General features: G+C 37.5%; 1 protein-coding gene across 2 annotated transcripts in view; it reads left to right on the top strand.

Moving 5' to 3' along the window:
- The window catches only part of LOC150094541 (4-trimethylaminobutyraldehyde dehydrogenase A-like), a 149,823-nt gene that overhangs the window by 9,137 nt on the left and 114,470 nt on the right, over nt 1–26,216 (top strand). For both annotated transcript variants that reach the window (XM_090412176.1, XM_090412175.1), the window contains exons 2-3: nt 12,441–12,607; nt 21,732–21,877. In XM_090412176.1, coding sequence (XP_090268302.1) covers nt 12,445–12,607; nt 21,732–21,877 — 309 coding nt within the window. In that variant the 5' untranslated portion in view covers nt 12,441–12,444. The remainder of the gene's footprint in view (nt 1–12,440; nt 12,608–21,731; nt 21,878–26,216) is intronic.

Genomic DNA, 26,216 nt, shown 5'->3' with positions numbered 1-26,216 from the left:
GGGGGGGGATCCAAAACAGTGACAAGTCTTCAGCTAGTTTGTTTTAGAAGTAATGAAGGTGTTGGAGAGGTTGCTTAGAGTCAGAATAAATGATTTCATTGATTATTATTATTATTATTATTATTATTACATGACACTTTCAGGGAGTCCAAAGACTCATCGAGGGAGGGTGCCTACTCCACAACTCCTGTCTCCACCAATTACTTTCATCATCTACGCCAACGGCACCTTCTGCCGACTACCACTACTAGTATTTTCAGAGACAGACACAAACATCCATGCCCAAGGCAGAATTCGAACCCGCCACCTTTTTGGCTTGAGAGCAGATATGCTAACCACTCGGCCAACCACGCTGGCATTGATGAACATAAAAATCTGTGTTGTCAGAATTGTCATGTTTTATCTCAGTAATTTAGTCACGTATAATAGGAAGAACTGCAGTGGATACAGGAAAATGTATGAAAATGTATTTTTCTGTATTTTGCAAAGGATTTGATAGAATACAGCATAACAAACTAGTATTGAAATTTAGAAGACAATTTAAATGACTTATAGATTATCAGTGAGTTGTGCATAGGAAAGTGATGAGTTGTGTATGGTTACTTTCCTAGGACCTCTGCTTAATTGATGTTGCTAATATACTTAACGGATTTGATAGATCCTCAGATCTTGCTTGAGTATAAATTCGATTGTTTGCAGATGTCACATTAGGAGTACTTCACTGAGCTAGTTTGGTGACAGGAGCAGAAGTTATAATGTCACATTAAGGATGTGAGGGGACTGAGGATAATTGCTAATAAAATTTTGTAGTTTGGGGGACACATTGCAGTAATTGTGCAAGTCTCTCATGCACACAGAGGACTGTTTCAGAATTCAAATATTTTATGGAATAATATTTATTACTATTATTACTGTGTGACACCTCCAGGGAGTCAAAGAGACTCATTGAGGGAGGGCACCTGTTCTACAACTCTGTCTCCACCACTCATTCCACCAACTACAATGAACCACGACTGTCATCATCATCTACCACCACCACTGGTATTTTCACAGACAATCACAAACATCCATGCCCACAGTGAGATTCGAACCCGCAGCCTTTTTGGCTGAAGAGCAGGTTATGCTAATCACTCAGCCAACCAGGCTGGCATATTTAATAAAAGTAAAAATTATGATAAAAATATTTGGAGTCTTTGTACAAAAGAGTATAAGCCATAGCAGATTGAAGATCACAAATTGCTGAAATATTGTTCCTCTGTATCGAGCCTTGATAAGACCCCATCTAGACTACTGTGCTCAGATTTGGTCACCTAGGTTTCTTCTTGATGGGGAGGAGGTGGAGAGGATCTAGAGGCGAGTGACCAAGATGATAGCAGGTCTGTGGAATGAACCGTATGAGAACAGGTTGAGGATTTGTGGGTTGCAAAAATTGGTTGATAGGCGGAGGAGGGGAGATATGATTGAGACATTCAAATTACTGAAGGGTTTCTATAAAATTAATTCAGAAGATATTTTTGAGAACAGGGCTGGTTGTGGGAGGACTAGGGGACATCCATGGAAACTGGGCAAAAGTGTGGTTAGTAAAGGTGTTAGAGCTGGGTTCTTTACCTTTAGAGTAGTGAATGAGTGGAATGCGCTCCCTGAGTCTGTGGTGGATGCTGTGACAGTGAATGAGTTTAAGGCGAGGTATGATAGATACTGTATGAATGTCAAATAGTTGTGATGAATATGATTTGGGGCCTCCCTCGATGAGTCTAATGACTCCCTGGAGTTGCCCGTAATAATAGTAATAATAGTAATAGTAATATTATGATTATTGTTATTATTTTTATTATTATATGAATACATCTTCACCTATTCCAAGGACTCATCAAAGGATGACCAATTTAGACACTATTTTTAAATGCATATCATATCTCTCCTGGTGAAAAAGGATATTGACCAGCAGAGATATGGATGTGGTGGTTTACAAATATGGTCACTGGATGTTGAGATATCAGGAACATTTAGAAAGAGTACAGAGGAGGATAACAGCATTGATATGAGGATTTTAGAATGTTAACTATGAAGGTAGCCTGAGGGAATGTAGTCTTGCAGTGTTTTGTAGATAGGAGGAGGACAAGAGGTTGTTTAAGACATCCATTGTTGTGTGTGTGTGTGTGCGTGCACGCATGCTCTCCGTTCAGATCTGTCCCTAGCCATATCTTTCAGAATTTCTAGGCACATTACAGTTGCTTCTTTAACTCCATCCACCCATCTAATTCTTGGTCTTCCTCTTCTCCTGCTTCCATCAACTTTAGCAAGCATCATCATCATCTTCTCCAGACTGTTGTTTGCTCGCATAATATGTCCAAAGTATGACAATTTTTGCTTGATGATTATAGCTTCGAGGGAGCAATTTGGCTTTATTCTGTCTGTCACTGATTTAATGGTTTACTTTGCAGTCCATGGTATTCTTAGTAAGCGTCTCAAACAGTGGCAGCCCATGAAGTTTTAAGTGGGGGTGCTGCCTATACAAAATAATTTAAAAAAAATTATTTTTTTCCTAATTAGTAACCAATTTATTAATAAATAAATCTGTAGATTTATTTTCATGCCTTTAAAAGGTTCCGTCCTTAGCCTGTTGATGATTGTGGTTATTTCTCTATTTTCATTAATTGCACTGATTTCATTCTTCTTCTTGATAGTTTGTTTTACCAATCTTATTTTGATGACAAAGTTAGATCAGTTAGTGATAGTGGGTGTAATTTTTGAGGTAATAAGTATCTTGCTTCTTTGGCTAGTATGTCTGCTCTTTCATTGCCTTCAATATTTACATGGGCTGGTATCCATTGCAGTGTACAGTTAATTTAAAGTTGTTAGTAGTACATGAATTTTCTGTGAGTTTTGTTTTTCCATTTTTTAATGTCTCAGGCACAGATTTTGAGTTGCTGTAGATAGTTATTCCTTCTGTAATATTTATTACTGGATTTCAGAGATAGAACTTGAGAGCTGTTTGTATGGCTGTTAATTCACAAGTGAAGTTAGAAGCTATTTTGCCAGCTGTGGTTTTGATTTGTGTTTCCTTGCTTCCAGGTAGAGTTAGAAAACCCCCTGAACCTCATTGGTTTAGTGCTTCATCAAATTATTATTATTATTATTATTATTATTATTATTCAGGCCTCCATGGAGTCAAAAGACTCATCGTGGGAGGTCCTTCCTAAGAACATAAAGTCTGTCAAGACTCATCGAGGGGAGGTCCCCCCTAAGAAACACAAAGTCTATCATACCACTCTTTAAACTCATTGACCGTTCTCGCTCCCACCACTCCATCAGGCAATGCATTCCACGGTTCAACCACCCTCCACGCAAAGAAACCACTCCTTTCCCTCTTGTTCACAGTTTCCTTTCGGAACTTCCAGGGATGGCCTCTTGTCATCACTCCTTCCTGCTGTTCAACCAAGCGAAAGAACTCCCCAGTGTTAACTCTGTAACCACCTCTCAACAGTTTAAAAGTCTCAATCATATCACCTCTCCTTCTTCTATTCCACCAAACTCTGCAGTCCACATTCCCTCAGCTGATCCTCATAACTATCCTTGTACAGTCCTGAAACCATCTTTGTCATCTGTCTTTGTCCTTTCCACAGTTAATTTATCCCCTTCAAATCCTGGGGACCAAATCTGAGAACAATAGTCCAAGTGTGGTCTGATCAGAGACTTATACAACAGAATGATAACCCTCTTATCTCTGCAGGTCAGTGTCCTTCTCATAATTGCGGCAATCCTCTGTGTTACCTTCACCACCTTTACAATATGTCCCCTAAACTTCAGGTTTCTGTCAATCATCAACCCCAGATCTCTTGTCTCCCCTACTTCCTCCAGTATAACTCTTCCCATAGAGTATGCAGCATCCCATCGATGTTTCCCAAACCTCAAGACCTTACATTTTGCTACATTAAACTGAAACCCCCATTCATTTGCCCATCTATCTAGCTTATTTAAATCCTCTTGCAGGGCTACCACATCTGCACTATTACTAATAATCCTTCCCAGCTTCGCATCATCCACAAACAACTGAATATCCTCTTGCAATGTCATTGATATAAAGGTTAAACAATATAGGTCCTAGTACTGAGCCCTGTGGGACCTCACTTGTAATCCTCTGCCTCCTTGAAACTGCTCCACCATATTGAAACTGGATTCAGGATTGGCTGTCTCATAGGTATCAGAGAGGCAATCCTGAATCCAGTTGACCAATCTGACATCCAGACTCATGTGCTGCAACTTAAATATCAGCTTATCATGTGGCACCCTGTCAAATGCCTTCGCTAAGTCTAAGAAAATTGCAGCATATGCCTTTCCCTCATCTAATGTTCTTGTAACTTTATTATAAAAGGCTAGCATATTGCTAAAACAAGAGCGCCCTTTCACAAATCCATGTTGGCTCTCACAGATAACATTACTCTCATCTGCCCAATGCTGTATATGGTCCCTCACTACTTTCTCCAAGATCTTAACAACTACTGATGACACACAGACTGACCTATAATTAGACACTTCCAGTCTGTTACCACCCTTATGCAATGGCACTATCTTACCTTCCTTCCATTCCCTGGGCACCCTTTCCTGCTGCCAGACTTTCATTAAAAGCCAGGTTAAAGGCACTGTCAGTTCCCTAGCACATTCTCTCAAAACTCTAGCATTAAAACTGACTCCTCTAGGATGAAATACTCCAATAAAGCATTCATTGAACAATTCCACTATGTCCTTTGCATCAGTCACTCTATTCCCATTTTTATCCCACAATCATTTCTCCTCCTACTGGCCACATAGCTAAAAAATTCCCTAGGATTTTCTTTGGATCTTAGGGCCAATCTCCTCTCATATTCCAGTTTTGCTTTCCTTACCACGCTAGTGTTACACCTGATATCTTATGAATGTAGAATTCTCAACTATCATGGTGTAACATGAAGAATAAATAAAATAAATTAAAAACCCTGCATAAAAGATAATAGTTGAATTAATTAAAAGAAAAAGAAAGATTCTTGCATCCAATAAAATATATAAAAAATAAAGGTGTTTGTTAAACTAACTAACAAAAGAGAGAATATATTAATATTGTGATATGATTTAAAAGAGAAAATTTAACTAAATAAGACAGAAAAGGATTAGTCATAAGAGATGGTATGTGAGAGGCTAGAGATTAAAATATTAAGTGAATTCATAGAAAAAATTTGGAAAGGGGATTAAGTTAGAGGCTAGCGGAAGAAAAACAACAGACTATCGCTCAGGGCCGATTCCCGGATTGAGACATCGTTTGGCTCGCCGACCAAAGGATGTTTGGCAGAAAAAAAAAACGCCACCCTAATTGGTCGATGAAGTAAAAACAAGTAGGGGGTGGAGAAAAGAAGTTAAAGAGGGTGCCGTTAGGAGAGCAAGTATAAAAGGGTTGGAAACCCCTCCCATAAGGCTTTTTGGTTTTTGTTTTGGTTCTGTTCCCGAGGAGTTCTTTACGAGCTCGGTGGCATAGGTTTCACGCGGTTTTCCTGAATGGAGATTGGGGTTATATCTCCGTCGTCACAACATGGAAACAAAAGTGAGCGGGATTTCGATTCTGGATTTCCTATGTAAGAAGCGAAGAATGCCATAGAGTCAAAGAAAAGGAAACATATTCTTTGTGTTTCAACTTCAGTGACAACCACGAGAAAGGGAAAGCTATAAAGATATCAGTATCCACGTCGCGAGTCGCACAGCCATCATATAGATGATTCAAACTGTGTCCTGAATTACGAAAGTTTAAGACCGTGTAAGCATAGTTCAACTCCAAAAGGAATGTAGGAGTAGCAGATTATCAGAGAGATTATACCAAGCTAGTTCAATCAGAAAAAGGTAAAGGCCCATATGAAAAACTCAAGAAAGGAAGGTACTGTAAAATATATCTAATGTTAACTAAAATTTGTCTGTAATAAGTATCATTATTCTAATACGGAACTGTTGAAGTGACCAAGGAAAATTTATACTATCTGCACCATCAATTCCTCTCCCTTATTCCGGATACCCCTGGCATTAGTATAAAGCATATAAATGCCATTGTTTCTATGATATATTTCTATGATTGTTTAAATGATCTATCAATGTTGGCAGTGACATGGTTTAGATTATTTAAATGACGATGTATAGCGTCAAATCCTTTTCTTTTATTTTCTTGCTCTGAATCTTTTTTGAACAAGGTTTTAGGAGATTTAAGTTTATCATTATGTTTTTTGGTAGAATAGTGAAAAAGAATGGCTCTTTGCTTATTTCAATGGACAGGTGCTCTAAGTCGATCGGTTTTCTAATTTCACTATCGTATTTTTAAGTAGATGATCTCTTTAGTTTAGATTTTCTTGTCCAGGCATCAAAAGTCCTGAGGATGTGATCCTGTTGTAGGCTCTTGATTCTCCTAGTGAATTTAACTGTAGAGAGTTTTCTTTTGTCTTCTGGTATGTGAAACCCACACCCTCGTTGAGCTTTTAAATTATTCATGGTTGAGACTGCACCTATAATAATTTTTGCTACTCTTGATTGTACTCTGTCAAGTTTTTCTTTTGAGCTAGTAGAAGCTGGAGCCCAGATTGATGAGGTATATTCCATAGTAGGTCATATGAGTGCTGTATATGTAGTTTTTAAGATCAGAACACATCCCTCTGGTAATAAAATCCTTTTTTCCATTATGAGATACTCCAGTAAAGTGATCATTAAACAACTCCACTATGTCTTCTGCAGTCATCATACTCCCATTTTTATCTAACAATGTCATTCTTCCACAATCATTCCTCCTCCTGGCTACATGACGAAAGAATTCCTTTGGATTGTCCTTGGATCTCAGGGCTAATCCCTTCTAATATTCAAGTTTTGCCTTTCCTACCATACTAGTCACTTTCCTAGCCTGAGTCTTATATTCCTCATACAACTGCATTCCGCCTCTCTCCTTATACCCTATAACCTCCTTTTCATCTAAAATTCCTGTTTGATATCATTAATTGTCCCCTTTACACCAAATGTTCTCTTTTTCATTCAAGGTGTATATGTTACCGCTAAAGTGCGAAAACAGTTAATGTGCACATTACCTAGCTAATCTGCAGATTAACTGATTTGCTCCGTTAACGTGCAGAATCAAGAGTTTTCCGCATTTTACCTAGGTAATGTGCACATTAACGGCTTCCGTATCGTTAAATTTCAAAAGTTTGTTTCTCTCATTTCCTTTCCCTACTCCTTCCCCCCTCTCCCTCCACTTTTAGTTTGTTTTTTTAATAAGTAAACATAATTTTATCATATGTTTTTTTTTCTTAATTGTAATAATATTTTAAACCGTTTGATTCCTTGTATTATATTAATTGATTGATGATTGATTCTATCAACTAATTTGTTGATTGTTTGATTGTATTAACTTTAGATATTCTTTAGATATCAAAAAATAAATAAATAACATTATCTTAATTTAAACATACAGAAACGTTGCTGTTGTTCCAGCAAAGATCTTATTTTCACTTTAACGAGTGCCTAGTAGGTAATGTGCAGATTACCTAGGTAATTTGAAAAATGAAACAATTTTCCGCACATTAACGGATCACCGTAGTTAATCTGCACAATACTTATATAATCTGCAGAATAACTGATTTCTGCACTTTAGCGGTAACATATACAACTCACCATTACTGCTAATAAATAACCTAAAAATAAACTAAGCTAATAATACATAATAAATGTGTCATTGTGGAATGATAATGTGGCACAAAATGGGATTAGAGTGACTGATGCAGAGGACATAGTGGAATTGTTCAATGAATGCTTTATTGGAGTATTTCATCCTAGAGGAGTCAGTTTTAATGCTAGAGGGATAGGGCAGGTTCGAGGTACAGGAGGAGAGTGTGTTTCAGATACTGAGTACTCTGGATGTCAGTAAAGCTTTGAGACTGAATGGTATTTCACCACAAGTTTTGAGAGAATGTGCTAGGGAACTGGCAGTGCCTTTAACCTGGCTTTTCAATGAAAGTCTGGCTGCAGGAAAGGTGCCCAGGGAATGGAAGGAAGTAAGATAGTGCCATTGCATAAGGGTGGTAACAGACTGGAAGTGTCTAATTATAGGCCAATTTGTGTGTCATCAGTAGTTGTTAAGATCTTGGGGAAAGTAGTGAGGGACCATATACAGCATTGGGGCAGATGAGGGTAATGTTATCTGTGAGAGTCAACATGGATTTGTGAAAGGGCGCTCTTGTTTTAGCAATATGCTAGCCTTTTATAATAAAGTTACAAGAACATTAGATGAGAGAAAGGCATATACTGCAATTTTCTTAGACTTGGTGAAGGCATTTGACCTTCACTAAGTCTAAGGCCACATGATAAGCTGATATTTAAGTTGCAGCACATGGGTCTGGATGTCAGATTGGTCAACTGGATTCAGGATTGACTCTCTGATACCTATCAGACAGACAATCCTGAATCCAGTTTCAATATGGTGGAGCAGTTTCAAGGAGGCAGAGGGTTACAAGTGGAGTCCCACAGGGCTCAGTACTAGGACCTATATTGTTTAACCTTTATGTCAATGACATTGCAAGGGGATATTCAGTTGTTTGCGGATGATGCGAAGCTGGGAAGGATTATTAGTAATAGTGCAGATGTGGTAGCCCTGCAAGAGAATTTGAATAAGCTAAATAGATGGGCAAATGAATGGGGGTATCAGTTTAATGTAGCAAAATGTAAGGTCTTGAGGTTTGGGAAACATCGATGGGATGCTGCATACTCTGTTTGAGGAGTTATACTGGAGGAAGTAGGGGAGACAAGAGATCTGAGGTTGATGATTGATAGAAACCTGAAATTTAGGGGACATATTGCAAAGGTGGTGAAGGTAACACAGAGGATTGCTGTAATAATGAGAAGGACGCTGACCTTCTCAGCGTCCTTCTCATTATTGGAACAGATTGGAAGCTGACCTGCAGAGATAAAACAGTTATCATTCCGTTGTATAAGACCCTGATCAGACCACACTTGGACTATTGTTCTCAGCTTTGGTCCCCAGGATTTGAAGGGGATAAATTAACTGTGGAAAAGGTACAAAGGCAGATAACAAAGATGGTTTCAGCACTGTACAATGATAGTTATGAGGATCGGCTGAGGGAATGTGGACTTGAGAGTTTGGTGGATAGAAGAAGGAGAGGTGATATGATTGAGACTTTTAAACTGTTGAGAGGTGGTTACAGGGTTGACACTGGGGAGTTCTTTTGCTTTGTTGAACAGCGGGAAGGAGTGATGACAAGAGGCTATACCTGGAAGTTATGAAAGGAAACTGTGAGCAAGAGGGTGAGGAGTGGTTTCTTTGTATGGAGGGTGGTTGAACCATGGAATGCATTGCCTGATGGAGTGGTGAGAACGAGAACGGTGAATGAGTTTAATGAGTGGTATGATAGACTTTGTGTTTCTTAGGGGGGACCTCCCCTCGATGAGTCTTGACAGACTTTATGTTCTTAGGAAGGACCTCCCACGATGAGTCTTTTGACTCCATGGAAGCCTGAATAATAATAATAATAATATATCTTATTATTGCAGTAACCTTCTTGGGGTCAGGGGGCTCATTTCGAGAGGTCCACAACATGTCTGTCATATTGAACTTTGAAATCATTTACACTCCCTGCATTCACAATGCATTCTGGCAATCTGTTCCACTCACCAGCCACTCTTTCTGTAAAAAAACTACTCCTTACACCCCTCGCTACTGCATCTGTACACAACTTCCAGTGATGGAAGTGATGCAATCTACATTCCCTCAACCACTCTGCATAGCCAATATTCCAGAGTACTGATAGCACTTTGGTCATTTGTCTCTTGATCCTCTCTTGTATTTTTATATCGCAATGAAAACTAGGTGACGAAATTTTAATACAATAGTCCATGTAGTTTGACCAATGACTTATTCAAAGGCACCACCACTGCATCCTTATCCATACATTTTGATGTACTTCTTATCATAACAGCAATATAATTTGCAGTCTTCACAACACTTTCAGCATATCCTTAAAACTTTAGTCCATTGTCAACCATTACCCTAAGATACTAAATCTCATCCAGTTCCTGAAGCACAGCCCCACCAATGCAATATGCAGCTTGATATCTCTGCACCCCAAAGTGTAGCACCTTGCATTTCTTAATATTAAAACTACAAACCCCCACTCATTTGTTCAAGCTAAATATTTTTCATATCTTCCTGTAGAGAATTATGATCAGCAAGACTCTTGATAATATCATATAACTTTGCATCATTAGTCGTCAACAAACATTTGAAGATCTGCAGTAATCCACATGACATGTCATTAGCAACTAAGTTTAAACAGTAGGGGCCAAGAACAGAACTGCTTGCCACTGGTCACCTTTCTTTTCTGAGGCACTTTTCCATCATGTATAAATTGCTGGTATCATTCAAAAAACCTGCTTCAGTCTATCTAACCATTCTGTTATCAATCCCATCTTCTGCAGCTTACACACTAACTTGTCATCTGGTAATCTATCAAATGTATTTACATATCTAAGAATATTGCTGTATATAAATCTCCCTTACCCAACACATTCATAATTTTATCATAAAATGTAAGCAGATTGTTAAGTCAAGATCTGCCCTTCACAATTCATGCTGACCATCATAGAGAATGCCCATCAATTCTGTATTTTTTTCCTAATCAATTGCGCATACCTTCATTACAACTGCAGATATACAGATTGCAGATATAATTGGAAACTTCTATCCTAGAACTGTGCTTGTGGAGTGGTACTATATTGTTTTGCCTTTTTTCCATTCCTTAGGAACTTTTCCTACTGCAAGACTTAAATAACCAGGTCAAGGGCATAGCTAACTCGTTTGCACATTCTTTAAAAATATGTGTGATATGTCATCCATTCCTGCAACCTTACACACTAACTTGTCATCTGGTAATCTATCAAATGTATTTACATATCTAAGAATATTGCTGTATATACATCTAACATCTAACCCAAGCAAGTGTTGCTTGGGTTAGATGTTACATCTAACCCAAGCAACACTTGCTACACCTCTAATTCCCGTAATATTTGCCTCCCTTCTGCATGTTACATAGCATCATTTATTATTATTATTATTATGTGACACATCCAGGGAGCCCAAAGACTCATCAAGGGAGAGTGTCCCAACAGCATGGAATGATTGAATCCCTTCCAACTACTAACCACACTCAAACTTGCTTAACTTGTTTCGTGAGCCATTAGTAGCAGAGGCTCTACCAATCGACCAACTTTTTACCAGCGTGATGTATACTACTGATAACGTGTTCATTAAATAACTCAACAATGTCCTTTGCTATGGTTACTTTGTTGCCATAACTATCTACTAGTATCATCCTTCCATAATTATTCTTCCCCCTTGCCTGTCGTATAGCAGAAGCATTCCATTGGATTATTTTTGATCTGACTGGCCAATCTCTTCTTATACTGTACTTTTTTACCATGCCTTTCACCTTTCTGGCTTGCAGTTTATATTCTTCACATATCTGTTCACTAAAAATTGTCTTGTATCTCCTCCATAACATTCTCTTTTTCACACTGCTTGCTTGAGTTCACTGTTCATCCATCCCACTCCTACTCTTTATTTACATAACTCTTGGTATACACTTATGCATTGCATTTATTTAAAGAACAGAATGAAGTGAGTAAAGGGGGGGGGTCGATTCATTTCTAGACTGAACATTACCTCAGACATGAAACATCTTGAATGTACCTGCTGTTGCTCAATATTCTTTTACCCCCACCCCCCCAACCTTGTATTGTCTCATCGGATAACTGAATTTTTTTTCAGCTTAGCAGTGGCCAACACATCATTTTGTAATACTTTTAAGTTGTGAATTCTATCCAGGTACTTTAAGCTTAACACGTTGAGGCAAATACATTGGTTGCTTGACCTCGTAACTAGCACAGGGAAGCATTAATAAGTATGGTTATTGCTCTGTTGAATAAAGTAAGTCACTTTTTTCTTGATTGGAAAGCTTTGATAGTATTGTAAGAGTGGTGGATTTTGTTTTGTGGGAAGTGAGGAAATGTGGATTGAGTTTTAGAGTGATTTCAACTAGATTATCCTTTCCTAGTTGGAGACTAATGTGAAGTGAATTAAATACTAGTTTATAGATTTTCATGATATTTTGTTTTGCTTTTATGTGTCAAGATTTCTGATACTGGAAGGAATGTCAGGATATCATGAGCAAAGATTTGATTATGATTTGTATTCATAAAAAAAAATCATTGATATACAGACGGAAGGAAGATAGTCTTGAGATATTTGGGCAGTAATTGAGTATTCCAAGAAGAAATTGGATACCTAAATGCAAATTAATAAGCCAAATATGATGCTTATATTATAGTTTGATAGCTGTTTGACTAATTATTATTTTCACTCTATTTTTTAGGTAAATGTCGATGCATACAATTTTGAAACATATAGGAAACAAATTAGTGTATCCAAAAACTGCCAAAAGGTATTCTACAATGTCAGGACCATTCAATTTTATTAATGGAGAGAGAACTGAAGCAATTGATGCTACACATCATATTGAAGTTATTCAACCAGCTACAGGTAATAAAAAGTATTTGTTTGTAAAATTTGCTAACTGAAATAATATCCTGAGACAATAATTAGCAAATATTAGGAAGGAAAGGCTTCAGATTTGTTTTGTGATACAGAATTTTATTGTACATTTAGTCAGTATTATCAAATAAAGTAAAATAGTTTTTAAATCTGATGTGAGAGGTGGAATCTTTAATAACTTTGGCAGTCCTTTGAAACTTTGTGATAAACTGTTTCTGATGCAAAAATAATGGTAATACTAATGGAAACTAATTCACAAAGGTTTCTTTGCCTTACCTTTCAAGCAAAGCACTTTACTCACTTACTGTTTGCCATACAAAAAAATTATTCCCCATCAATTGCTCAATCACACCTATGTAAATTTCTAACAATGATCTCTTTCTTTGCCTCCTGTTCCTTTTGAAAAATTTCTCCAGTATTTGTCTGTAAACTATTCTCAACAATTTGGTTATCTCAATCAAATCACCTTTCTTTTATTCACCACTCTTCATATTTCAGTTCATCAGGCTTTTCTCATGTTGAAAGTTTTTCCACTTCGCTATACTGTAAATTAAAGATGCCAAGAAATTATATTCTTGGTTTAATCCTTTATCCAAGTGTAAGCAAACAAAGTTTGCACATTATTATTATTATTATTATTATTATTATTACCCCAAGACCTCATGGAGTCAAAGACTCATCTGGGAGGTCCCCTCATCTCTCTCTCTCTCTCTCTCTCTCACACACACACACACACCTCATCATACCATGTCTTAAACACATTCAAACTCCTTGCAGACACCACACTCTCAGGCAAGGCATTCCAATCATTCACAACTCTGCACAAAAAAAACCTGCCTCTCACACCCTCTTTATACAGTTTCCAGGGATGACCTCTGGTTCTCCCCTGATCTCCCACTATTCTCTGTAGAACTTCTCCACCATTGATCCTATAACAACCCCTTACCAACTTATAGGTCTCTATCATATCTCCCCTCTTCCTCCTGTCCACCAGACTACTCTGCAAATTACATCTTCTCAATCTTTCCTCATACTCGACATTCCAGAGGTCAGAAACTACCTTAGTCAGTTGCCTTTGGACCCTTTCCAACATCTCTTCATCCTTCTGAAAACCCGGTGACCACATCTGGGCACAATAGTGCATATGTGGCCTAATCAAAGCCTTATACAACGGAACAAGAATATCCCCACTTCTACATGTCAATGTCCTCCGCATCATTCCCAGAAGCCTTTGTGTTGTCTTCACAATTTTGGCGATGAAGTATTGCCATGAAGTAACATCATGGCTAATGACTTCACATCACTTGCCTTAGTATCCCATAATGCAAAGCACATATCCTTGTGGACATGTGCTTTACTTCAACCTTGGTATCACTTCTGGGTCTGGCTCCCAGTGATGAGACCTCAATCAAGGTTGAAACCAGTCTCGGTAGTGACCCTTCCCATAATGCATAGCATTATACATGCCTGCAAGGATATGTGCTTTACATTATGGGATACTAAGGCAAGAGATGGGAAGTCATTAGTCTCTGTATATGAGTTTCCCAGTTGTTGAGTTACTTCACATGCAAACTTTGTTTGCTTACACTTGGATAAAGGATTAAACCAAGAATATGATTTCTTAGCATCTTTAATTTATAGTCTGTTCTCATAGCCATCATCCCACAAAGTGATATTCTAATATTTGTTTTTTCACTTTTATCTGAATCTTTGTCAGATATTTTTAACTCCTCAAAATCCATATGACCAAATCTGTATCTAGTAGATATGATCTGATCAAATATTATTTGCCAGTTTTCTGAATTCACACTATTGTATTAATCCTATGCTCTCTGTGGTCTTCTCTCTCTCTCTCTCTCTCTCTCTTGCCATGATCCTCTGGCCTTCTCTACCTCCTGTAAATACATTTCTAGTAGTAGTAGTATTTCATGAAATTATGAAATACTAATGGAAATTATATAATATTGATGGATCCAACATTAGATCCCTTATGTTTAGGTATGATCTCTCCATTTACCTATTAATATTACCAGTATATACTATTGAAGGAGCTGCATCAGATTTATTCATGATAACTCTATCAGTTTTACACTAAACTGCATATCTCTTTTCAAAATTACATATGGTATTTACTAAAATATAAGTCGAACAGTAGCAGCCAAAAGATAGAATTCCCTGATATTTCACATAATTCCCTTCTTCTCTGCAACATACACTGCACCTCTACATATAACTCTTAGAAAACTAGCCATCTGACAAATATTTATTAATCTTATGTGCTATCAAAATAGCAGGTTGTGTGGAGTGACCAAATCATCTTCCCACGATGATTCTATGGAGGTATCATATAATAATAATTATAATTATCTAGTCCCATTTGTTTCAGCAATAATTTATCACGAGGAAATTGTTCACTTATTCACCGTCTTATCTTCATCACCTTATTATAAAATGTAAATATTAGTAGATAAAAAAAGAATGTCTTCATAGGATCCTTAATCTGCCCTATCCAATATCATGGACCTGAGTAGCTTTTCTAGAATCTTAACTGCCACTCTTAAAATGAAAACTAGTTTGTAATATAATGCTTCTGATTTTGCATTATTTCTATACAGTTGCACTGTCTTGCATTCTTTCCATTCCTTTGGAGACCCAGGTGAATATCAAGATGTTAAACAGCTTTATCAAGTTGCTATTAATTCTGTAGTGTACTCCTTTAAAACATAGCAGAATCTCATGTGGTCTCACTGCTTAGTTAGTATGATACATCCTCTTTTGGGGAAAATATTTGGGTTTTATATTGCAGTAGACTAAAAATTATATTTTCATTTTCATCATATTTTATCATAATTTAAGCAAACAGTAAGCATCTACATATGAAGCAGCTTCACAATGGGCTACTAGGGCTACTAGCATAACAAAAGAAGACGACTTCATTATGAGGTGCTCTACCCATAATATAGTGCATTCTTTTTGGGATGTAGAGATTTTCCTACATATTGCTATGGAAATAGCAATCTCCACAGTGATTTCAATCTTTATGAAGATAAGGTAAGGTCTCATCATTGGGAAATTATATCCATAGAGATACTAGAGTTACTTGATAGCAGGCCATATATTTCTCATATATAAATAGCAAAATGGTATTTATTATATTTTTACTATACTTGAGAACCGATATAGTTGTAGCAAATGCTCTTGTTTCTATGTATATTTTACACAAGTGTAAGCAAAAACAGTAGACATTTACATGTGAAGTATCTACATGACTAGTAATTGCATAATGAGAGCAGCTGTTTTAGTACAAGTTTTAGTAGTAGTTGCTTCAATTATCTCATAATGCAAAAGCACACTACTTAGGATGTGTATGTTATTATTTATTATATATGACCCCCTCTTCCTATTCATGGAGCTATGCAGATGGCATACCTAAGATTCCTAGTGCTGCCAATCTATCATACAGTATATGCTTTTTTTCCCCTCTATCCATTCTATATTACTATAGTTGAGATCTCTTAATGATCACTGCTTTTATGTTTTTCAAAACTAATTTACCTAGATATTTCTCATTTCATCTTCCTTTGCACACTGTACCTTGCACTATACACACTCTCAAAGCCATCAGTGAATTTCTCTTCCCAATTTTTTTCAACCCCAGCAGGGTTTATTCCTGTCAGGATATCATCTTCTGTCAATCACATTTCATTGATATTAATAATCTTAAGAGAGAGAGGGGTGGTGGCACACACACAAACTCATTTCATTTATTCTTGATATCCTATCATTTATATATATATTTATATATATATATCATCATCATCATCATCATCAAATTCCTGCCATGTACCCTCAAGGGGTGTACAGGATATGATAGTACCACATGAAAAAAATTACATCATTACTAACTTCCTATCTACAATTTTCCTCCAAATCAGTCTGTTAGTTGTCAAGACTCTAACATTATCAGATCTTATATTTTTATCGTCTAAGGCACTTTGTACCGTATCAATCCACCTATATCTTGGTCTTCTTCTGGGTCGTTTTGCTGCCAACCTGGCAGAGAACACTTGTTTTGCTAATCTGTTTAAGTGACCATACCACCTGAGATTAGCTCTGCTAACGCATTCCTGGATGTTGACATTGTCAAGTTCTTTCCTAATATCCTCGTTTTTAATACGATATTGCCATTGATGCCATCTGTTCACGCCTATAATCTTTCTCAGGACTCTCATATCTGCAGTCTCTAGTCTTTGGTCAAGTGTTTTACTTCTGACCCAGCTCTCAGATCCATAAGTTAAAACTGGTTTGAACACTGTCTTGTATACAGCTAATTTAGTGTTCCGACTAATTTCTCTCTTATTCCATATGAATTTATTCAGTTGACTTCCTACCATACCAGCTTTGTTGATTCTGTTGTCTATTTCTATATTTAATTTACCATCTTCAGTAAAAATCGTGCCTAAGTAGCTGAAATGTTTCACTTGTTCCACAGGTTCTCCATTCACAACACAGTTGACATTTTCAATAATTCTGCCTATTTTCATTGTCTTTGTCTTTTTATTGCTGACCTTCATACCATATCTATTACAACAGCTATTCAATTTAGTCAGAGAATCTTGCAGACTTGTAGTGGATTTATTTAGAAGTATAACATCATCCGCATAAAGCAAAGAGCTGACATTAACACATCTCCAATTTTGATATCATGTTTAATACCACTTTCCTTCATAATGTGATCCATATAGATAATGAATAACAGAGGGGATAATGTACATCCTTGTCTCACACCAGATTTAACATTAAACCATCTTCCTGTACTTCCTTCAATTCTAACTGCTGACTTACAACTCAAATAAAGACTAAGTATTGCTTGATATAATGCCCCATTGACACCATATAACTGCAGCGTATTGAATAGCTTCTCTCTTGGCACCTTGTCATATGCTTTTTCTAAATCGACAAAACTTAAATACAGATCTTTGTTATATTCCCATGCTTTCTTGACTCTTTGTCATAAAGTGAAGATCTGATCCTGACAGCCTCTATTTGGCCTGAATCCAGCTTGTTCTTCACCAAGCTTTTCTTCCACAATTCTTCTCAACCGTTTCTCAAGTATACTGGCATAAATCTTACCAGGAACACTCAGTAGGGAAATACCTCTGTAATTCTCACATTCAGTTTTATTTCCCTTTTTATATATGGGTACTATGAGAGCTCTACTCCAATCATCGGGAATTCATCCCTCTGTCCAGGCTTTCTGAACTATGCAGTGCAGCCACTGTATGAATCTTATACCACCATACTTCAGCATTTCTGGTCGAATATCATCTACCCCTGCTGCCTTGCCCTCCATGGAGTCAACAGACTCATTGTGGGAGGTTTCATTCACTGTTCCAGTCCTTAACACTCCTTGTATTAACAACACATTCTGGCAATGCATTCCATTCACTGACAATTCTCCATGTAAAAAATCTACTCCTCACACCCTTCTTCACCACACTTTTACATAACTTCCAGGAATGACCTCTGGTTCTTCCCAGAACAGCCAATCTGATAAAATCCTCTCACTAACTTAAACAAATCTATCATATCACCTCACTTCCTCCTATCCACCAAACTCTGCAAGCCACATCTCTTCATTTATTCCCATTTATCCCTCTCTCCATAGCCAGCATTCCAAACTCTTGATATTGTCTTAGTCACCCATCTCTGGACCCTCTCCAGTGTCTCCACATCACATTGAAAACCAGGTGACCAGATCTGAGTACAATAGTCCAAGTGTGGCCTGACCAGTGCCTTATACAGTGACACAACCACTTCCTTATCCTTGCATGTTAGAGTACTTCTTATTATAGCAGCAATACGATGTGCAACCTTTGCTACACTATGCAACACACACATGCACATTCACACACATGCGCACATACACACAACGCAGTGCATTGTTTATTCCTGTTTATCCCATACTTATCATTGCTGTCCAAAGCGTCACACTCTAATATACAACCTTTCATCTCTCTGCACTAACATCATCATCATCATATGGAATATAGTTAGCATTAAACACATATGAACACATAAAATGATAAACATGGCCAAAATAAGCATGTACATTCAGACAAAAGTTTAGTGTATAACAAGTGTGAAAAAACTGAAATAGACATGTTGCAAATTATCATATTATAGCCTGTTTTTGTTTAGGAGTATCCCTTATATTTAATTCATTGGCTAACATAACTCAAAAAAGGGTATATATATTTATACTTTAGGGCATTATGGGCGAGTATAGAAGGTAATTATGGCAGAATAAAAAATGTGGAAAAATTTTGTACATACCTTGTTTTTGGTTTAAAGATGCCTTCTAAATCCAAGCTCTTGCTGAAAGGTTGTATGTAAATAGGGGGAGGGGGAACATGGGGATGTGCTTGAGACACGGGAAATAAGTTTGGAAATCCGGGTCTATTAATAATATATATATAAATATATATATATTATTTTGTTGTGGGGAGAGGGGGGAAAAACGAAGGGGAAGGGTATCCTTATGTGGAAACTGGGGCAAGGGTTTACGGGGTGTGGACCGTTTCGGTCATCGTCTGACCATCGTCGGAACTTTGTGGGAATGACTGTAGGGCTATGTGAAGGCTGCAAGTTGCATCTGCCAAATTTGGGCATTTGTTGTCGCTAAATGGCCAGAGGCGTGGCTTAATTTGTAAGTTTTGGAACGTCCAACATTCGGAAATTAGGTAGGGGCGGTGGACGTTGATAGAATTTCCATCGCATTTTATGGCAATAGTTTCGATATTCTAAGCATTGTTTCGTTTTCTTGTTTGTCAATGATTATGGCTTTGTCAATTTGGGGGATGTGTTTTAGTTCAAAGGCGTGAGCTGCAATTTCTGTCTTCCCCGAAAAACGGTTACCCGATACGACCCATAGTCTCCTACAAGAACACCACCACAGCTCCTTTATCAAAATTTGTTGCCAAACTCATCAAACCACTACTAACAACGTCTATCTGTATGATCAAAAATACAGATGACCTATTCTGGAAATTAAGCAACACTACTCCATCCCAGGATGACATCCTCTCCTCACTAGATGCAACTTCATTATACACCAACGTGGATGTTCCCCAAACTTTAGACATCGTACACACACTACTCTCCGAGGACCACACCTTACACACACGCACAAAACTAATACCAAATGACATCATTAGTTTGATTAAACTCACAATATCCACCAACTTCTTTAAATTCAACAACTCCTTATATGTTCAAATTTTCGGTCTCCCAATGGGCCAAAACATCAGTGGACAATTAGCGGAATTATTCCTGGCACACATTGAATCACTTCTACTCCCTCCCCCCCCGGCATCACCTTCTATGGCAGATACGTAGACGATATTTATGCATTGGCAAACCCTCACACATCTCCGCCTTACAAACATCCATCAACGATTTTAGCAACAGACTACAATTCACCATGGAAACAGAACAGAACAAATCCATCAATTTCTTAAATCTTACATTAATCAGAAGCCATAACAGAATAGCCACGAAGATATTCCACAAACCCACACATGTCGGAAACTACCTCCATTTCAATTCATACCACCCATATTCCATTAAAAAATCAGTCATCCTATCACAATTTATCAATGCTTACACATTCTCAACCAACAGCAATTTTCTTAACACAGAACTCAAGTATTTAACACAGGTTTTCAAAAATCGCAACTACCCCACACATCTAATAAATTACGCGAACTATACGGCAAAATCCCGTGTTAACAATAATACAACAAAAGCAGACTTCCCGACACGTATGGTCATCAAATTGCCATACATCCAAAACACATACAAGGCTTACAAATACATTTTCAAAAACACGAACTATAAGCTAGTATTCACCACAAATCAAAAATTAGCAACTCTCCTAAAACCTACTAAATCTCTCACTCACAAAGAAATATTCGAACACCACAACGTAGTCTACAAATTTCCTTGTCAAAAAGACTGTGACGTCACCTACATGGGCTCTACAATTAGGTCGTTATGGACTAGGCTACAAGAGCACTTCAGGGATTGCAATATTCCCATTCCAGAATATCTGAACACAAAAAAACATCGCAACATCAAAGAGAAAAACAAAACACAGAATACGGTGAAGACAGAAATTGCAGCTCATGCCCTTGAACTAAAACACATCCCCCAAATTGACAAAGCCATAATCATTGACAAACAAGAAAACGAAACAATGCTTAGACTATCCGAAACTATTGCCATAAAATGCAATGGAAATTCTATCAACGTCTCCACCGCCCCTACCTAATTTCCAAATGTTGGACGTTCCAAAACTTACAAATTAAGCCACGCCTCTGGCCATTTAGCGACAACAAATCCCCAAATTTGGCAGATGCAACTTGCAGCCTTCACATAGCCCTACAGTCATTCCCACAAAGTTCCGACGATGGTCAGACGATGACCGAAACGGTCCACTCCCCGTAAACCCTTGCCCCAGTTTCCACATAAGGATACCCTTCCCCTTCGTTTTTCCCCCCTCTCCCCACAACAAAATAATATATATATATTTATATATATATTATTAATAGACCCGGATTTCCAAACTTATTTCCCGTGTCTCAAGCACATCCCCATGTTCTCCCCCCCCCCCCCCCGTTTACATACAACCTTTCAGCAAGAGCTTGGATTTAGAAAGCATCTTTAAACCAAAAACAAGGTATGTACAAAATTTTTCCACATTTTTTATTCTGCCATAATTACCTTCTATACTCGCCCATAATGCCCTAAAGTATATATATATATATATATATATATATATATATATACCCCTTTTTGAGTTATGTTAGCCAATGTATTAAATATAAGGGCCACTCCTAAACAAAAACAGGCTAAAATAGCCGTTAATTATATTAATAGCGTTTAAGAGGAGTAGCATGGGAATTTCACAGAAACTATACTTAATCATATTATATAGTGTTATTGTACAATTCATTTCTTACTTTCATGCCATATTTTATAATTAATATACTTACTACAAATTATCAGCACTCTTTAAAGTATATAAAATAACTCTTGCTAACTGTTTCAGGTAAACTACTGTGTAAAATTCCCAATTCTGGACCACAAGACGTTTTTAGAGCTGTACAGTCAGCACATCATGCGTTTAACAATTGGTCTCAGCTTGGTAGTCAGGAGAGAGGTCATTTACTAATCGCAGCAGCTTCAAAAGTGAGAGTAAGTAGATAAAAAGTTTACTTTTAACGAGGTGACTGCCTGAGGATATATCATTTATCATGCGTACTTTGATAGAAAATTTTAAGAATGCTTGAGATACATGTTTAATAGTTAGTCAAAGATTTTTTCTGCATTCTTCATATAAGTTGTGCAGTGACAGAAGTGATAAACAAACAAACAAAATATATTGTATTACCAGATAGTCATTTGGTAGTGTAGTATTTGCTTTATTCACCGATATCTAACCCCCACATTTTTCATGTCCTGCAAGCTGGTTATCTTTGCCACCTATCACTGTGTGACTAGTCAGAACTCCCCCCCTTTCTATTAGCCTGTCAAAATTAAAATTTAGGATAAAGGTTTGTGTATTTGTACACCCAGTGGAGATGCTACTTTCTCCCTCCCTCCCCATCTTAGGGGAGTAATTTCATTTCTCCCTACCTGTCTAAAAATTGAATTATCCAAGATAGCTATGGCAGCCATTTGATGGCTGCCAGGTTATTTCAGGAAACTTCTATGTATGTATATGAGGTGTCAGTTTAGGGGTAAGAGATGATATTAGAGTGCAAGAGTGAGAAGAATTATGAAATATATCCGTGCTCAATATATATTGGGCATGGAAATGGGGATGTGAGTTCAATGTTGCAAAATGTAATGTTTTAAAATTTGGAAAACAAAGATGGGATGCAGAATTTATGTTTGGTGAGGATATATTGTTGGAGGTGGAGGAAATAAGAGATCTGGGGGTGAAAGTGGATAAGGATCTGAAATTTAGGGGACACATAGCCAAAATTGTGAAGACAGTACAAAGGCTTCTGGGAATGATGCGGAGGACACTGACTTGTAGAAGTAGTGAGATTCTTGTTCCATTGTATAAGGCTTTGATTAGGCCACACATGGACTATTGTCTCCAGATTTGGTCACCTGGTTTTCAGAAGGACAAAGAGATGTTGGAAAGGGTCCAAAGGCGACTGACTAAGGTAGTTTCTAATCTCTGGAATGTCGAGTATGAGGAAAGATTGAGAAGATGTAATTTGTAAGATGGAATTTGTAATTTGCACTGATCCTATAACAATCCCCTACAAGTTAGTAAGGGGTTGTTATGGATCAGTGCTGGAGAAGTTCTACAGAAAATAGTGGGAGATCGGGGGAGAACCAGAGGTCATCCCTGGAAACTGTATAAAGTGGGTGTGAGAAGGGAGGTGATAGTGGATAGAGGATCTGAAATTTAGGGGACACATAGCCAAAATTGTGACAACACAAAGGCTTCTGGGAATGACTTGTAGAAGTAGGGAGATTCTTGTCCATTGTATAAGGCTTTGATTAGGCCACACAGACTATCGTGCCCAGATTTGGTCACCAGGTTTTTAGAAGGACGAAGAGATGTTGGAAAGGGTCCTAAGGCAACTGACTAAGGAAGTTGTCACTATAAGTTGTCACTGCACAACTTATAGTTTCTAACGGTAGTTTCTAACCTCCGGAATGTCGAGTATGAAGAAAGATTGAGAAGATGTAATTTGCAGAGTCTGGTGAACAGGAGGAAGAGGGGGAGATATGATAGAGACCTACAAGTTAGTAAGGGGTTGTTATAGGATCAATGCTGGAGAAGTTCTACAGAAAATTGTGGGAGATCTGGGGAGAACCAGAGGTCATCCCTGGAAACTGTATAAAGAGGGCGTGAGTAGGGGAGTGAGAAGCAGGTTTTTTTCGTGCAGAGTTGTAAATGATTGGAATGCCTTGCCTGAGAGTGTGCTGTCTGCTTTGAGTGTGTTTAAGAACGGTATGATGAGCTGTGTGTGTGTGATAAAAAGACCTCCCAGATGAGTCTTTGACTCCATGAGGTCTTGAGGTAATAATAATAATAATAATATAAAATTCAGGCCAGAAAAATAACAAGTGTTCTAGTCATGTTCAGAAAGTTAAATCAGAGTATGAAAAGAAACTGACTGAGCAGGCTAAAGGCAACCCAAAAGAATTTTATTGCTGTGTTACAGGTAAAAGAAAAAAATGAATGTGTAAGAATAACTTTAGTGATTGTAGATGGTACCCTTGTGTCAGAAGCAGATTAGATTGTTCAGATAATGAGTGCTTGCTTCCCTAAGATCTGTCAACTAGGTGTATGTAACATGGGGCACAGTGATACCACTACATTGGATGAAGAGATAGAGGTGCATAAGAATGAGGTTCAAGAACAATGTATAACCTGGATATGAATTTAGCAGTGTGACCAGATGGGATATCAGCATGTATGTTATAGGAATATTCAGCTGAACTGACTAGGCCCTTGACATGCTTGTAGAATTTGAGTCTTAGCTCAGGAAGGGTACCACAGGGATGGAAAGAATGCATGATAATCCCATTGCACAAGGGTGGTGCAGAGATTGGTGTGTCTAATTATTAACCTGTCAGTATCTCTGGATTAATTGTGAAGATTTTAGAGAGGTTGGTAAGAACTCACATAGAGAAATTTGTGAACAAACAAAAAATATACTTTGTAAGGAACAGTATGGGTTTACTAACGGAAGGTCATGTCTGAGCAAATGAGCAAGGATTTTTCAGTAATCAAACTAAACATGCATTTAGGTTTGGGTGCTGGTTAACACTCATACTAAAAATTTAATGGAATGAATACAGTAAAAAGAGAAATAATTAAACAGCAGGCAGGTTTAATCATTTCGATATTTCATTTGGTATGGAGACATTTTCAGGAATGCAGTATTAAAATTCAAATTAAATTTTTTTAAGTGAATGGAATTTTTAATGAAGATGGGGATTTCCTTTTTTTTAGGAGGAGAGGATTTTTTAACTGTTAACAAATTTGTAAGTGCATTTGCATTATGAACAGGATGAAGGAGGATACTGGATGTAGATTTTTGAGTCCCAGTATATCCATGATAGTTTAACTACCCTGGATATATGGGATCCAAAAATGTGGTTTTGGTTTTTAATTTTTTTTTCATCATCATCATCATCAAATTCCTGCCATGTACCCTCAAGGGGTGTACAGGATATGACAGTACTACATGAAAAAATTACATCATTACTAACTTCCTATCTACAATTTTCCTCCAAATCAGTCTGTCACTTGTCAAGACTCCAACATTATCAGATCTTATATTTCTATCGTCTAAGGCACTTTGTACCGTATCAATCCACCTATATCTTGGTCTTCCTCTGGGTCGTTTTCCTGCCAACCTGGCAGAGAACACTTGTTTTGCTAATCTTTCCTCTCCCATTCTATTTAAGTGACCATACCATCTGAGATTAGCTCTGCTAACGCATTCCTGGATGCTGACAATGTCAAGTTCTTTCCTAATATCCTCATTTTTAATATGATATTGCCATTGATGCCATCTGTTCACGCCTCTAATCTTTCTCAGGACTCTCATATCTGCGGTCTCTAGTCTTTGGTCAAGTGTTTTACTTCTGACCCAGCTCTCAGATCCATAAGTTAAAATTGGTTTGAACACAGTCTTGTATACAGCTAATTTAGTGTTCCGACTAATTTCTTTCTTATTCCATATGAATTTATTCAATTGACTTCCCAAGATACCAGCTTTGCTGATTCTGTTGTCTATTTCTATATTTAGTTTACCATCTTCAGTAAAAATTGTGCCTAAGTAGCTGAAATGTTTTACTTGTTCCACAGGTTCTCCATTCACAACACAGTTGACATTTTCAATGATTCTGCCTATTTTCATTGTCTTTGTCTTTTTATTGCTGACCTTCATACCATATCTATTACAACAGCTATTCAATTTAGTCAGAGAATCTTGCAGACTTGTAGCGGATTTATTTAGAAGTATAACATCATCCGCATAAAGCAAAGAGCTGACATTAACATCTCCAATTTTGATATCAGGTTTAATACCACATTCCTTCATAATGTGATCCATATAGATAATGAATAACAGAGGGGATAATGTACATCCTTGTCTCACACCAGATTTAACATTAAACCATCTTCCCGTACTTCCTTCAATTCTAACTGCTGACTCACAACTCAAATAAAGACTTAGTATTGCTTGATATAATGCCCCATTGACACCATATAACTGCAGCGTATTGAATAGCTTCTCTCTTGGCACCTTGTCATATGCCTTTTCCAAATCGACAAAACTTAAATACAGATCTTTGTTATATTCCCATGCTTTCTCGACTATTTGTCGTAAAGTGAAGATCTGATCCTGACAGCCTCTATTTTCCCTGAATCCAGCTTGTTCTTTACCAAGCTTTTCTTCCACAATTCTTCTCAACCGTTTCTCAAGTATACTTGCATAGATCTTGCCAGGAACACTGAGTAGGGAAATACCTCTGTAATTCTCACATTCAGTTTTAT

This window comes from Typopeltis vanoorti, chromosome 22 (assembly GCF_054136105.1).
Source record: "Typopeltis vanoorti isolate ZY-2024b chromosome 22, IOZ_Tvanoo_1.0, whole genome shotgun sequence".
NCBI lineage: Eukaryota > Metazoa > Arthropoda > Arachnida > Uropygi > Thelyphonidae > Typopeltis > Typopeltis vanoorti.
This window is presented reverse-complemented; position numbering and strand designations above follow the sequence as displayed.